At 45.9% G+C, this 15103-nt stretch overlaps 1 protein-coding gene across 2 annotated transcripts in view; it reads left to right on the top strand.

Annotated features, from left to right (window-relative positions):
* The window catches only part of CUNH10orf90 (chromosome unknown C10orf90 homolog), a 217676-nt gene that overhangs the window by 10043 nt on the left and 192530 nt on the right, over positions 1-15103 (top strand). For both annotated transcript variants that reach the window (XM_047072756.1, XM_047072754.1), the window contains exon 2: positions 14085-14152. In XM_047072756.1, the coding sequence (XP_046928712.1) occupies positions 14085-14152 (68 nt within the window). The remainder of the gene's footprint in view (positions 1-14084; positions 14153-15103) is intronic.

Below are 15103 nucleotides of genomic sequence, written 5' to 3'. Positions count from 1 at the left end.
CGTGGATACAAGGACAATCTGCTGCTTTGAATCTCTCCGACTGCTTTTAGAGACGCACCTGATTAGGTCAGGCCCACCTGGTATAATCTCCCTTTTGATTAACTCAACGTCAACTGATCAGCAACCTCAATTCTACCTGCAAAGCCCTTTGTGCCATATAATATAACTTCACTGTGGAAGTGAGAACCCATTGTGATCACAGACTCCACTCACCCTGAAAGGAAAGAGAATGTGTGGGACGTGTGTGGGAATCTTGGGGGCTGTCTTAGCATTCTGGCTACACTATATTTTAAATGTTTGTATCTGTGGAGAAAAGGAAATTGAAGGAGGCCTTGGAATTGAAGGCACATAGGTTGGAGCCTCTGTCTAGGAGGAGGTCCACGAGGAAAGGTGTCCCTGATCTGCTCTGGGTCAGCCCTGTGTCCCCAGCACCAGGTCACGTAGAACATTGTGGGACCCCTGTGTGACCGACTGAATGGGCACAAGGGTGAATGGATAAACAAAAATGCAGGAGGTGTGTTTGAGATGAAAAGCTGGGGCCAGAGTAGGTGACGGTTGAGGGCTTTGTGCATGCAAAGGTCTTTCTCTGATGCAGAAAATCTCCTTTGTTGGGCTCCTTACAGATTCGCTCATTTTGCAGAGACCGACAGACCTCGGCTTTAGGTAGCCCGAGTGAAGGTCCAAAGTAGAGGTCCTTTGTTTCATCACCCTTTTCCAAATAGAGAAATTCTTTTTCTCTCGGGGGTTCTAATTCATCTCCTTCTCCATCCAGAACGGACTTTAAGACAGCTCCAAAAATAAGTACCTTGGAAAGCATGTAGAATTTAGGAACAATAATTTGCCGGAGAAACAAATAGGGCTGAAGACAGATGGGGGAATTATTTCCTTCAAGCAGACAACAGACCGCTTGCCGTTTTCTGTTGAAGACAAGAAGCATCTTCCCAGCAAAGCAGCCTGCCTCCAGCGGCGAGTGGGTTAGTGCTAAGTGGCTGCTCTCTGATGGGGGTCAGATGCCTCTGATCCAGCCCTCTGGTCACAGAAAGTTCACGACACCCATCATTTTAGCTACAAATGTGCTCAACTCCTCACTAATGAGTTCTGGCCACTGTTGGCTTCTCAGCACTTGGTTCTGGGATAGCATTGGAGGACACCTGGTATAGGGGGTGGTACGCGGGCCACGTGTGCCGAAGGGAAGGGGTCTCGGTTGATGGATGTGCAAAGAGGGGCCTAGGAGCAAATGGAAACAAAAATATGAAGACTTTGCATGAAATAGTTCCATGGTATATGACCAATCTCTCAGGTGTGACTATGTACTTTGTGGGGGCCACGGTAAAATGAACGCATGGTCCTCGTGTTAGAACAGTGGGGGGAAATAGGGTGCAAAAGTATGTCTGTTTCCTTCCTTCCATTGTCTCTCTCTTGATTTGCCCTGATGGTTTTTAACGTGCTTTTGAATGTTGGCGTAAGTGAAGAAAAATTAAGATTTTAAATTATTTCCATGAATTTTAATGTTCATCTTTATATGGCCTAATGCCATTTTTATCTCTCTCTCTCTCTTTTTTTTGAAGTTTATTATTTTGAGAAACACAGAGACAGCAAGCATAGGGGAGGGGCAGAGAGAGAGGGAGAGAGAGAATCCCAAGCAGGCTCTGTGCTGTCAGCCCAGAACCCGATGCGGGGCTCGAGCTTATGGAACCACTGAGATCATGACCTGAGCCAAAAGCAAGAGTTGGACGCCTAACTGAGTGAGCCACCCAGTTGTCCCTGCCTAATGCCATTTCTAACACAAATAGAAAAGCCCTTCACTCATATGTGGAATCACTGAAATGACACGGTTTTTATTGTGTTAATCTCACACATGCATGTATGTATCTATCTCACGTTCACTAGAACAATGGAAACACTGCAAAAATCAACTCAAATTTTTGTCTCATTCTGTGATATAATCTCACTCGACCAACACTCCTCCAGTTGTCTGCTGAGTGAGGAGGGGCTGAGAGAAAAGGGACATATCGGAGCCCTGTCTCTCCCTCTCCTTGGGAGCCATCATCTCCAGCATAAGCAGGTGGCTAACGCGGGGACGTAACATGAGTAGGAAAGGATATGATAGAGGGGCGCCTCGGTGGCTCAGTCAGTTAAGCGTCTGACTTTGGCTCAGGTCATGATCTCGTGGTTTGTGGGTTTGAGCCCCACATGGGGCTCTCTGCTGTCAGTGCAGAGCCCGCTTCAGATCTTCTCTCTCTCTCTCTCTCTCTCTCTCTGTCCCTTTCCCACTAGTGCTCTCTCTGGTTCAAAAATAAATAAACATTAAAAAAAAAAAAAGGATATGATAAGGTTGCCTGGTCATTCGTGTTTCCCAGAAACCCACTGCCTTCTTTCCACATTTGGAGAATACAGTGGGAAGTGTGGCCTCTTGGGGCGGTCAGCTGAACTTCCATGCATGGAAGGGTCACCAGAGTTTTTTTTTTTTTAATATGAAATTTATTGTCAAATTGGTTTCCATACAACACCCAGGGCTCATCCCCACAGGTGCCCTCCTCAATGCCCATCACCCACTTTCCCCTCCCTCCCACCCCCCCATCAACCCTCAGTTTAGTCTCAGTTTTTAAGAGTCTCTTATGGTTTGGCTCCCTCCCTCTCTAACTTTTTTTTTTTCCTTCCCCTCCCCCATGGTCTTCTGTTAAGTTCCTCAGGATCACATAAGAGTGAAAACATATGGCATCTGTCTTTCTCTGCCTGACTTATTTCACTTAGCATAATACCCTCCAGGCCCCTCCACGTTGCTACAAATGGCCAGATTTCCTTCTTTCTCATTGCCACGTAGTATTCCATTGTGTATATAAACCACAACTTCTTTATCCATTCGTCAGTTGATGGACTCTTTAGGCTTTTTCCATAATTTGGCGGTTGTTGAAAGTGCTGCTATAAACATTGGGGTACAAGTGCCCCGATGCATCAGTACTCCTGTATCCCTTGGGTAAATTCCTAGCAGTGCTATTTCGGGGTCATAGGGTAGATCTATTTTTAATTTTTTGAGGAACCTCCACACTGCTTTCCAGAGCGGCTGCACCAATTTGCATTCCCACCAACAGTGCAAGAGGGTTCCCGTTTCTCCACATCCTCACCAGCATCTATAGTCTCCTGATTTTTCACTTTAGCCACTCAGACCGGAGTGAGGGGTCACCAGAGTTTTGTGCGTGAGGGACGCCCAAGTGCCATCCGTGCCTGGGGCAGCAAGGAAATCAGGAAACACACACCTTTGACTTGTCTTCTGCTCCCACGTGTGCTCCCCCCGTCCCTTGGGATTTCATTTACAAAACACAAGTTCAAAGATAAAATTATTTAAAAACTCAAGGTGGCGATACCAAAGCACTGGCTACAGAGGACAAAACCCGATAAATTGGACTTCATCAAACATGAAAAACTCGTGTACATGAAAGGACATCATCAACACAGCGAGAGGCAGCCGCGCCTTCGACACGGATGGGCCTGGACGATGTTCCGCTAAGTGAAACAAGCCAGCCGCCAAAGGACAAGTATCAGTGGACTCCCCTTTCACGAGGTACCCGGAATAGTTACATTCGCCGAGACAGAAAGTGGACGGCTGTCTGCCAGGGCCGTGGGGAGGGGAGAGTGGGAAATCACTGTTTAGCGGCACAGAGTTTCAGTTTGTGGGGATGAAAAAAAAAGTTCTGGAGAGACAGTGGTGATGATCGCAGAGCCTGATGAATGTACTTAGTTCTGCTGAATTAGGCGCTTGCTATGCTATGTATATCTTACCACAATTAAAAGAAATTCAAGATGGTGACATCAAAGCCACATGTGGCCCTTCTGAGTGTAGGTCCCCGTGCCCGCTGCCTGGGTCTCACGCCTGTGAAGCTGCCCCTGCCCTAACTTGTATTTATAAATGCATTAAGATGATTCTCTGTCACTAGATGAGATCTCTGAGGTCAGGGTCCCTGTCTTTTTCTCTCACTCACTCTGTGTTGAGTTGAAACTCTAAGCTAAATTGGAGGTTATTCATGATACTTAAAAAAATTCAGCCTTACGTACAATTTACATACATTAATATTCATACATTCTATATGTGTACAGTTCATTTTGTTTTGACAAATGCATCCAGTCATGTACCCAGCACCAAATCATGATGGAGGGCACGTCCACGACCCAGAAAATTTCCCTCGTGCTCTTTGCACTTAACACCTTCCCCCAGCTCCACCCTGGGCAACCACTGATCTGCTTTCTGCCACTTTTCTTTTGCTGAGTCTGGTACATCTGTAACTGAAATCAGTCAGCGTGTGTGTGTGTGTATCCGTAATAAGTTTCCATTACAACTTTTGGCATCTTCATTAAATGGATGATATTCTCTTGGGGCAGCAGGGAGGTGAGGGCTGAGGCCCTGACTCAGGTAAATGTAGATTTTTTTATCCTGACTGCCATTTCTTAATTCTGACTTTGCATGAACTCTTACCTGCTCCAGGATTCCTTCCTAGACAAAATGAAGTTGATAATAGTCCCTTCATCTGGTGCCTTTGTGGGGGTGGAATAAAGTGGTATACGAAAAGTGCTGAGGGCAGAGATTGGCTCATCGAGATGGCTCAGTAACGCTTCGTTGTTTATCTTACGATTATTGGTGCATCATTAAGCAGAATTCTAAGAATGGCGTTTCCTCACCCCTAGAATGGCAGTGGTACCTTTCTTCTGCTGTTGCCATGGAGATCCCACAACGCCCATGAAGCATTGAGCGTGGCGCCTGGCACTTGATAAGCACTCTGTTGTGTATTATTATGGTTCTTGTTGTTGTTGGTATTATTCTGTTCTCCAGCCGTCGAGGACCCTAGTTTGCTCTTCCTCACTAAGTAAAAGTCATCATCTTCTCTAATTCTGAGAAGGCATGAAAGGGCTCCATTTAGACTGCTTGCTGCCAGTCTAGGTGGGAAAAACAAAAAACAAAAAACCCAACCACAGAAAGCAGCCGCTAGTGTGAGATAGTGAGGCTTTTCTCCCAAGGGCCCCGGGAGAGGGCAGGGGGGCAGTTCCGTGTGAACAGGTGAGCCAAAGAACAGGAAATACCCTAGTCTTTTTTTTTTTTTTTTTTTGTCTCTGTTCTTTTGAAAGAAGAAAAACGAGCAATGGAGTTAAAAGCTGTAGGGTTGAGTGGGAGATTGAATCCTCAGAACTTTCTGAGATGTTCCGCCGTCGGGGTGACTCCATTGTATTCGATTCTGAAGTACTTGGGATCGTCCAGGACTCTAATTGAGGGAAAGTAGACAATGACAGTAAACAATTGCTGGGGAGAGAAGTTTCCACCTGGTACAAGAAATGGATTCAGTTTCTGGAATCCTCCGCTCCCATTTATAGTGAAGAGGAATTGTTGCAAATGATAGGAAACATAATAGAACATGCTGAAAGGAATACTTAAGGAATCAGGGGAAATCTACCTCTTTGATATACAAAATAGTTCGGCTAAATTTGACTTTGTAACTGGGTAATTAACATGCCCGTATGACGGTGTTAGTTTCCCCCCACGCCTGATGTTTGCATGGAAATCTCCAGCCAAGTGCTTCGTCATTGCTGTTCTCATTTATCCCTGCAAACAGACAGGGTCTGCAGTCACCGTGGTGGGAAAACAGAGTGTGAAATCTCTGTAGACTACTTCTCATCAGGCAGCCAGGAGAGGCTGCCTTCCTCTGTGAGTCTCACAAGAAGAGGAATGATTGAAATCATGCTTCCCCCTTACATCCTGATTTGCCTCCTTTTCAAACCAGAACCCCGCCAGACTCCACCCTTAACAAAAGTGAAGGAGAAGCAAGGAGAGACCGAGGCATCTCCGTTCAGCTCCTAACAAGGGAACCATCCCGCCATTTGCAATCAGATAAGGGATATTATCTCCATAATCAAAGGCAATTGAGAATCTAAATGAAAAATCTAATGCTTTTCATGCTGATTTATTTTAGATTAGAAAAAGTTAAACCAGATGTAAACACGAAGAGATGAAGCCTGAAGAAGGAATCTTGGCAGAGTGGTAAATCTCCGTTTTGAGTTATTAGAGGTACAGGGTTGTGTTCGCCAGAAAATACACTGTTGATCCAGAAACTGCTCTGACATTAATTATTGTTGCAGAAGAGAATTCGGAAGATTGAATGCAAACGTGCAATTCTGGCAAAGATCAATCATGCACCCAGATTAACCATGGAGAGTGTATCTGAGCGCCCAAATTGGTTGCGTTAACCCCTCGTCAGTCCGTGCTGGAATCCTCCTTGAGATGCAGCTCCAGCCTTCTGGCGAGACCTCCGACATCCCCAGGAGAAGACCCTGGATGCTGAAAAGAAATGGCTTTCTCTTTTTTTGGACTCTGACAATGTCTGCCATCATCCTAAGGAGAAGGCGCAGCCAAAAAATCCACCCTTGGTCTTTGATCCGTAGGATATAAGTGGATTTGGGATCTCCCCTCTGTTTTCTCTGTAAACCACGCATGTGTTCCGAAGAGGCAGAGTGGAGAGGTTCTGGAGACAGGGAGGGTTTGCGTAGGCCTAGGAGTTCCCAGATGTTTGCTCTCTCTCTTCTCTACTTTTGCTGGGTCCCTCTTTTATTTGCTCAGTGCTTTACAAAGCATCCCCCCCTCCACACACGTGTGTGTGCACATGCACAAACGTGCACACAGACACGGTAATATGGCGGATGCTGAGAACACTATGTTCCAGTTGGAGAGGGTCCTGGCTGTGGCATTTAGTGGCTCTGTGACCTACAGCAAATTACTAGATCTCTCCGTGCCCCAGCGTCCGTGTCCATCAAATGCAGAGACACTGCCTGTCTTGTGGGGACTGGACGAGGGGGGTATACGGAAAACCCAATCCCAGGGACTGGTAAGCTTATTAAATGTCTGTCGTACCGATCCGCGATTCTCCATCCAGAACTCTTGGGGCCAAATGCGATTCAACGATGATTTCTTAATTTTATTTCGGGAAAGTAATACTTTACAACATTTCTAGTGGGATCTGAGGTAGCACCCTGTAATTAAGCTCACTGATGTTTTTGTAATAAAATGTATGAATATTCACACTAATTGGAATAAATTAATATTATAAATAGCCTCAGGTTAGTTGAGGTAAGGTTCGCCTGTCAGATTCGTTTTCTACAAACTCAGAGGAAAGAAAAAACTCTCAAATTTCAGAGCTTTTATGGATTTTAGAATTGCAGATAAGGGATTATGGATCCAGGGTGGGAGAGTCGGTAAACAACAAACCCGGCAAAAACAGCAGCATATGTGCTCGTCAGGGCCCAACTCTCACGGCAGGACTTGGGAGGTCAAGCGTGGTTTGTGAAGCGTTTAGTCTTCTGTAAATGGGCGGTCCTAGTATTATCGTCCCCACGATGTTCAGCTCTCGCTGGTTCACAGCTCCTGGCTGCCGAGTGGAATCCACAGATGATTTTCTCGTCCGTGTTATCAGTGACCTAGCTGGTGGCAGGCTTGACCACAGAGTTCCTGCCGGTAGCGTGGCTGGTAAGGCTGGGTGGACCCCGTGAGGTAGCCCGTGGTGAGATGGTGTGGATGGTGTGCCAGACTGGGGTCAGGAGGGCTGGTGCCGGTGCCGGAGGCCCATGGTCTTGTCCATGGGCACTTACGTCTCTCTCTGGACCTTTGCTTCTTTATAAGCTAAGAACTGTATGTGTTCCAGACACCTCTTGGGGCTTTAGAAGATGGAAATGACGGAGCGTGTATGAGAGAACTTTGCAAACTGGAGCGTTTCCTAGGATTGTGAGATGTCATGTTTCTTTGAATGTCCTTGATCCTAATCACAGTTTTCTATCTTCAAGGACTAATCTTTTTATTTTTTGATTGATTTATTTTTTTATTTTAGAGAAAGAGAGGTTGTGAGCAGGAGAGGGGCAGAGGGAGAGGGAGAGAATCCCAAGTAGGCTTCACGCTCGGCACGGAGCCCAAAGCGGGGCCCAACCCCAGGACCCTGGGATCGTGACCCGAGTTGAAATCAAGAGTCGGACGCTCAACCGACTGAGCCACCCGGGCACCCCTCAATAAGTGATCTTAATCGCCTCGATTCCAGTCTGGGCTCCTTTACTCGTTTTACTAGGTTTGTGTGATTTGGGGAAAGTTACTTCACCTCTCTGTGCCTCAGTGTCCCTCCCTGTAAAATGGAAATATTAAATCTCTTTCTCCCACAGAGTCGTTGTAGGATCCAGAGAGGTAATTGCCTGCATGCAGTGAGGCCTCAGTGGTAGCTCCTTGTGTGATCCCAGGCTTGAACCAGACCCAGGAGCCTCTGGGAACAGAGCTGGAAAACAGGGTCTGAGTCTAAGCCCCATTGTGGCTTCAGAGACCTAAGAGAGACAAAGGTTTGGAAGGGCTGAGGCAGGAGCCACCTGATGATCACAAAAGAAATAGCTGGGGGCCGATCAGTGTCTCCCAGTGGGTGGTAAATCCGAAGAACTTCAACAGTACCTTTTGTTTATTAGGGAATGCATTTTTGCATGTGGAAGGAGTGCTGCACGTATTGATTTGCATGTGCTTTTTCCGTTCTTTCTTTCCATAATTCTGTAACTCCCATAAATCCTAGTGGACACCCACCAAGGTCATGTGGTGCATTAACATCCAGCACGTGCGTTTACTCATGTGATTTCATAGCCCTTCACCCACCCGGTCATTCAGCACATGTTTTCAAAGACATCTTGTGGGCCCAGTGCTGTTCTGAGGGTCGCTATCAAAGCAACGAGCAAAGAACTTGCTATGTGCCACTCACGTTTTAGGGGGAAAACAAATCAATAAATATGTGTCACACCCGACAAACAAGGATTAGAAAGAAACTACCTCAAAAGCATAAAAGCTGTGTCTGAAAACTTACCATGAGCATCATACTCACTGGTGAAAGAGAGTTTTTCCTCTAAAGTTGGGAACAAGACAGCGGTGACTGCTTTTCCCGTCTCTGTTCAACACAGCGGTACAAGTCCTGGCCAGACCAGCTAGGCACGAAGAAGAAATAAAAGGTATCCAAACTATAAAGGAAGAAGTGAAGTCATGTCTGTTTGTAGATGATATGATCTGGTGTGTAGAAAACCCTAAAGGTCCCACAAACAACCTGTTAGAACTAATAAATGAACTCAGCAAAATAGCAGGATAAAAAGGCAATGCACAAAAGTCAGTTGTGTTTCTATACGCTAACAGCAAACAATCTGAAAAGTGTATTATGAAAACAATTTATAATAGCATCAAAAAGAATAAAATACTTGGGAATTAACCAAGGAGGTGAAAGACGTGCACAACGAAAACTAATTAAATTAAAGGAAAATAAAGAAGACGTAAACAAATGGAAACATATCCCATATTCACGGATCAAAAAACTTAGTGTTAGGATATCAATACCATCCAAAACGATCTATGGGGTCAATGCAATCCCAGTGAAAATCCCAATGACTTTTTTTTTTCAGAAATTAAAAAAAAAAAAATTCTAAAATCCATATGTAATCTCAAGGGATCCCAAATATCCAAAACAATCTGGAAAAAGAACAAGGTGAAGATTCAGACTTCCTGACTTGCAAACATACTACAGAGCTACAGTATTCAAAGCAGTGTGGTATTCGCATAAAGACAAATATTTAGACCAGTTAACTAGAATAAGCCCTCTCATATATGTCACGTGACTTTTTTCAAGGGTGCTAAAACCAATCAATGGGGAAAGGATAGTCTTGTCAACAAACGATGCTGGGTTTGGCACCATAAAAAAAAAGGGGGGGGCACTGGATATCCATGTGCCAAGGAGTTAAGTTGGATCCTTGTCCACTACCATATTCAAAAATTAACTCTCATGAATCAAAGACCTAAATGTAAGACCTAAAACTGCAGAACTCATTGGAGAATACCCAGGGCAAAAGCTTCATGACGGTGAATTTAGCAATGACTTCTTGGATATGACACCAAAGAGACAAGGCAACAAAAGAAAAAATAGGTAAGCTGGAACTAATGAAAATTAAAAAAAAAATTGTGCACCAAAAGACCGTCCCAACAGAGAAGAAAGGCAGCCCACAGAGTTGAAGGAAATATTTGCAAATAGTATCTGCTACGGGATTAGTAACTAGAATATACAGAGAATCAAAGCTTAAGAACAACAACAAAAAAAGGCAAAGGACTTGAAGAAACATTTCTTCAAAGAAGACGTACAATAAGCATGTGAAAAGATATTTGACATCGCGTATCAGTAGGGAACTGCGAATCAAACTACAGTGAGATGCTGCCTCACGTCCATTGGGATGGCTACTATACAAAAAGAACCCCACAAAATAACAAGGGTTGGTGAGGATGTGGAAAAATGGACACACTTCTGCACTGTTGGTGGAAATGCAAAATGGTAAATCCTCTGAGGAAAACAGTGTAGTGCTTCTCCAAAAAATTAAAAGTAGACTTACCACGTGGTCCAGCCATCCATCCACCAATTCAATTATTTGGTGTAATTGAATAATTGAAATAATTGAATAATAATTCCAATCATTGAAAGCAGGAGGCCGAAGAGATAGATATTCGTGCAATCATTTCATAGCAACATTATTCACGATAGCTAAAACGTGGGAGCAACTGACCTGTGTCCCTCGAAGGATGAACGGATAGGCAACATGTGGCATACCCACGCACTAGAATCTTCGGTCTTAAAAAGGAAGGAAATTCTGACACGGGCTACAATGGGGATGGCCCTAGAGAATACTGTGCTAAGGGAAATAAGCCAGTCACAAAAAGACAAATACTGCATGATTCCACTTACACGAAGTACTGAGAGTAGTCAAAATCACGGAGATAGAAAATAGAATGATGGTTGCCACGGGCTGGGGGAAGATGGGAAGGGAGGAAGTTTTCAGTTTTGCAAGATGACAAGAATTACGGAGGGCAGTGCTGATGGTTACACAACATGATGCATGTGCTGAACACCATCTACCACATGCTTGAAAATGGTCACGTTGATAAGTTTTACGTTAAGTGTATTTTATTCCAGTAAGAAAATTAAAAAAAGAAATCCGCGTCCCACACTAGGCTTGGTAACACAGAGTTGCAAAACGTTGCATCGCATACGGGCAGCAACCGGTTCCAGCCCGTGAGTAAAGGCTGCAGAGGTAAGGCTCTAATCAAACACGTACACAGGTCTGTGCTTTAACACATAACTGAACATTAAGCACTCGCTCTCCTTGTTCAGAAATCACCAGAGCTTCCCCGTCACCTAGGAAATAATATCCACATTAGCATAGCATTCAAGGCTGCCCATGATCTTCTGTGATAGTCTGTAGCTGTGGAGACCGTAGCTTGGACCACGAACATGGTTATAATGTTAATGGATGTATTAACACATGTGCTCTGACCTCCAGAGCTATTCCCTGGCGTTGGATATTGCAGAACCCTCCGATGTTTTGCCATCATGAACCATGCTGCAAACATGTCTCTGTGAATATAGCTTTAGTTGTATTTTGGATGAGTTAAAAACCCAAGGATTGTATCAAGCTGGGGAGGGACATGACCAGATTTGCTTTCTGGGAACATTGGCTGGCGATGAGGTGGGGTCCGGGGGCTGCGGGGCTGAGGATGAGGAGGGCTGCTGTGGGCTCGGCGAGTAGAACGGGGGCTTCCACTAAGGCGGTGGGGAGAGGCGGATATTTAGGAAGCGTAACCAACAGGGGTTGTTGATAGACACAGCCGCTGGGGCTGGCCCCAGGGTGGCCACTGGATCGCACAGTGACAAGCTTCAGAGGCACAGATCACAGTGGTTCAGTGTGGATTGCGGTAAACGGAGGACTGATGGGAGGTGAGGAAATGGGACAGAGAGAGCGTGGCCGTCTCCTCCAAGAAGGTTTGCGGCAAGTGGTGAGGTGAAGGGAGGAAGGTAATGTGTGTGTGTGTGGGGGAGGTTTTTGGTTTTGTTTTTAAGAAAGGTTTGGACTTAGCAATGTGAGGAAGGCAGAGGTGAAGACCGAGGAGAGAACAGGGATCCTTGAGGAGACAGGAGAGTAGATACCAAAGGGCACTGTGCGTAATTTACCCTGGAGAAGAGGCTTTGCTTTCCTTCCTTCCTTCCTTCCTTCCTTCCTTCCTTCCTTCCTTCCTTCCTTCCTTCCTTCCTTCCTTCCTTCCTTCCTTCCATCCTTTTTTCCCCAGTAAATATTTATTGAAAGCCTCCTCTATGTCTGGCCCCATACTAGCAGCTAGGAATATATTGGCAAGCAAGGCAAAATAATTTTCTTCTCAGAGCAGTTAGACTCTAGGGGAGGAGCAGCCATCACCTGTACATTCGCATGAGTCCCTGTGGATTTATAATTCAAGGTGAGTGTGCTGAAAAGTAGTGCTTCTGTAAGAGCTTATAAATCAGAAACCTGGTTTTGAGGCCGGTGTCTGCAGGGACACTCCCACGAACGGGTCATGTGAGCCAAGATCCAGAGGAGGACCAAAGAAACAACATGCTCTGTGGGTGAAACAGCATGTGCAAAGGCCCTGCGGTGGGGAAGAGAATTTGTGTCCAAGGGCATGAGAGGAGCTCATACAGAGGATGTGGCCTGGAGAGAGGCATCTGGGGATGCCACAGAGAATACCTGGTGCAGACCACACAGGGCTTTCTTGACGCTTTGTTCTCAGGGCGAGGAAAAGTGTTGCTGTTCTATAGAAAGGAAGTACAGTGAGCAACCAGCAGCAAGTTGAGTCACAGCCAAGCCTTCCCAGGATGTCCCTATTGGATTGAGACCTGGGTCGACGATAGAGATTCCCGAGTCACCACTGGGAATTCTCGGACCCGTAGTGCCCAGAGCCTGTTCGTGATGGTTCCAGGCTTTGAAGAAGCAGGCGGCTCTGGAGCCTACTGGGCCTGCCATTCGCTGCCAAATGCTGGGACCCAAGAGAGAGGGGAATGGTCCCGTGTCCAGATCAGTGCACTTGGGTGTTTGTTACTTCGCCGTGCGGCTGGGGCTCTCGACTAGGACGGCACAGGGTGCAGGGAGCGATCTGCTGGGTCAGAATGAATCCTGTGCTGTCGTGTCCCAGTTAATTATCTGGCTACATTCGGTGGAGTTACTTTGAAAAGCAGGCGGAAATATCTTTCTTGGAAGAGTCACACAAGACAGCAGCCCGGGAAACGGGAAGCTTAGAATGCTTGTTCGGCTGGCTCCCTGCACGTCTGCGCCCCTTCCCACCCCCAAGGCAGCTTCCAGACCCCCCTGCTTGCTTGTGTTTGAAGCGGCAGGGAGGTAGCTTGCTCCTTCTGCGGAATTTGGGATTTAAATGATGTCCCATGCCCGTGTCTCATGTCGCTGCACTTTTTTCTTCCTTCCTGAAAAGCTTTCGTGTCTTGCCCAGCATCCCCTATGACCTGTCCGCGGTGAGGCCATTGCCTCTTCCGATCCCACTGTGTTTCCAGCACGCGTGTCCGAAAAGTCACTCTTCAGTTTGGGGGGAGAGTCCCTGGGGTCAGCGAGGGGCCACAGGGCGGACCCAGTGTGGAACGAGGTGCTCCGGAGTCTGATTCTAAATGTACAAATCCAAACCCAAAGTCTCGCCCACAGCAAACGGCTTTCAGAATAAACTTACGAAACCGACCCTTGCCCTCTAGGCAGAGAGAGCCGGCACCGTAATCATCCTCGCAGACGGCACAACACTTTTGTATCTATTAATCTTATTTTCGTTGGGCCTTGCAGGCTGATTCCTGAAATCTGATTGCTTGTGGTTAATCAATTTATCAATATTTATTGAATGTCCGATTTCAGCTCAACACCCATTCGGCACTGATGGGATAGAAAGGAAACATGAGATGTGGTTCTTTGCTCTACTGGCAAAATCCATTTAGCCGATTGGTTTTTCTCCCTCCCCTCCTCCACTGCCTCTTGTATTTTGAAATCATCGGAAACCTGCTCTTTATTCATGTGCAGAGGTAGCACGGGAGAAAATGGAGATGTGTATTCGTTAAAATCCGTAGTTCTTTCTTGGGAGATCGGGGAGATTCTAAGGACATTTCTCGGTTCTTTAAAAATAATAATGTACATTATTGAAGATTATATATCTGGCAAATAAAAATAAAAGACTGGGAAGGTTTCTCTTTATCTTCTAGATTCACAGTCGGCTCTTCTCGTCCCCCCAAGATCATTCTGCTTGGGAAAGAAATGAAGGTGTTTCAAAGCAGGTAAAGAGCTGGGCGCTGATCGGGTGACGGTCCCGTTCAAGCCTTTTTTTTTTTTTTTTTACTATCTCTCTCCTTTATTTTTATTAATAATGAGATGTGCTTTGGAGCCTCGTCTCCCCCCCCCCCCCGCCCGTCCCCGACCCATGATGCTAGTAGCTCAGTGGCTCTGACAAGATTTGAAGCTGATTAGAATTTCTAAACACACAGGCTTTTAGGTTAGCAGTCCCTGACGAAGGAAACGATGCCCCAGAAATATTGGTTGCCTCAGGTAGTACATTTGGAAGCCAAGGGTCCCGCAGATGGCAGGGGTTCAGGCCAGCGTGGTGCGGGGTTCCGCCAGGAATGAGTAATGGGACACATGTGGAATATTCTCGCAACGGAGCAGGCGCGATTTAAATACAGGCCTGGTATCTGTGCAAACATAAATCATTCCTTGTGAAGCTTCAGTTCCCGGCCCCTGCATTGTAACAACAACACCAGGCATGGTGGTTACAGTTTGTAACTTTTATGAAGTTTGTTAACATAAGTGGTGTGGGAACCAGTTTGTTTTTCTCCCTTGGCAACAGAAGTTGTATGGGTTTCGCTCACCTTTTCTGATGGTTCTGTAATAAGACTCCGAGGCTAGCATATTTCACTTCAGAGACTCTAGCAGAAAATAAGCTCTAAAAGCGTGTTTTCAGGGCGTCTGGTTGGCTCAGTGTCGGACTTAACTGACTTTCAATTAAACGGACTTTTTTTTTTTTTTAAAACATGTTGTCATGTAGCAAAATTTATTTTATTTTTTTAAATGTTCATTTATTTTGAGAGAGAGAGAGAGAGAGAGAACACACAAGTGGAGGAGTGGTGTGCAGGGAGTGAGGGAGAGAGAGATTCCCAAGCAGGCTCCGCACTGTCAGCACAGAACCTGACGCGGGGCTCGATCCCACGAACCGTGAGATCACGACCTG

Source organism: Lynx rufus, unplaced genomic scaffold, assembly GCF_022079265.1.
Source record: "Lynx rufus isolate CCGP_SWC_20201006 ecotype Redwood Valley unplaced genomic scaffold, mLynRuf1.p SCAF_11, whole genome shotgun sequence".
Lineage (NCBI taxonomy): Eukaryota > Metazoa > Chordata > Mammalia > Carnivora > Felidae > Lynx > Lynx rufus.
This window is presented reverse-complemented; position numbering and strand designations above follow the sequence as displayed.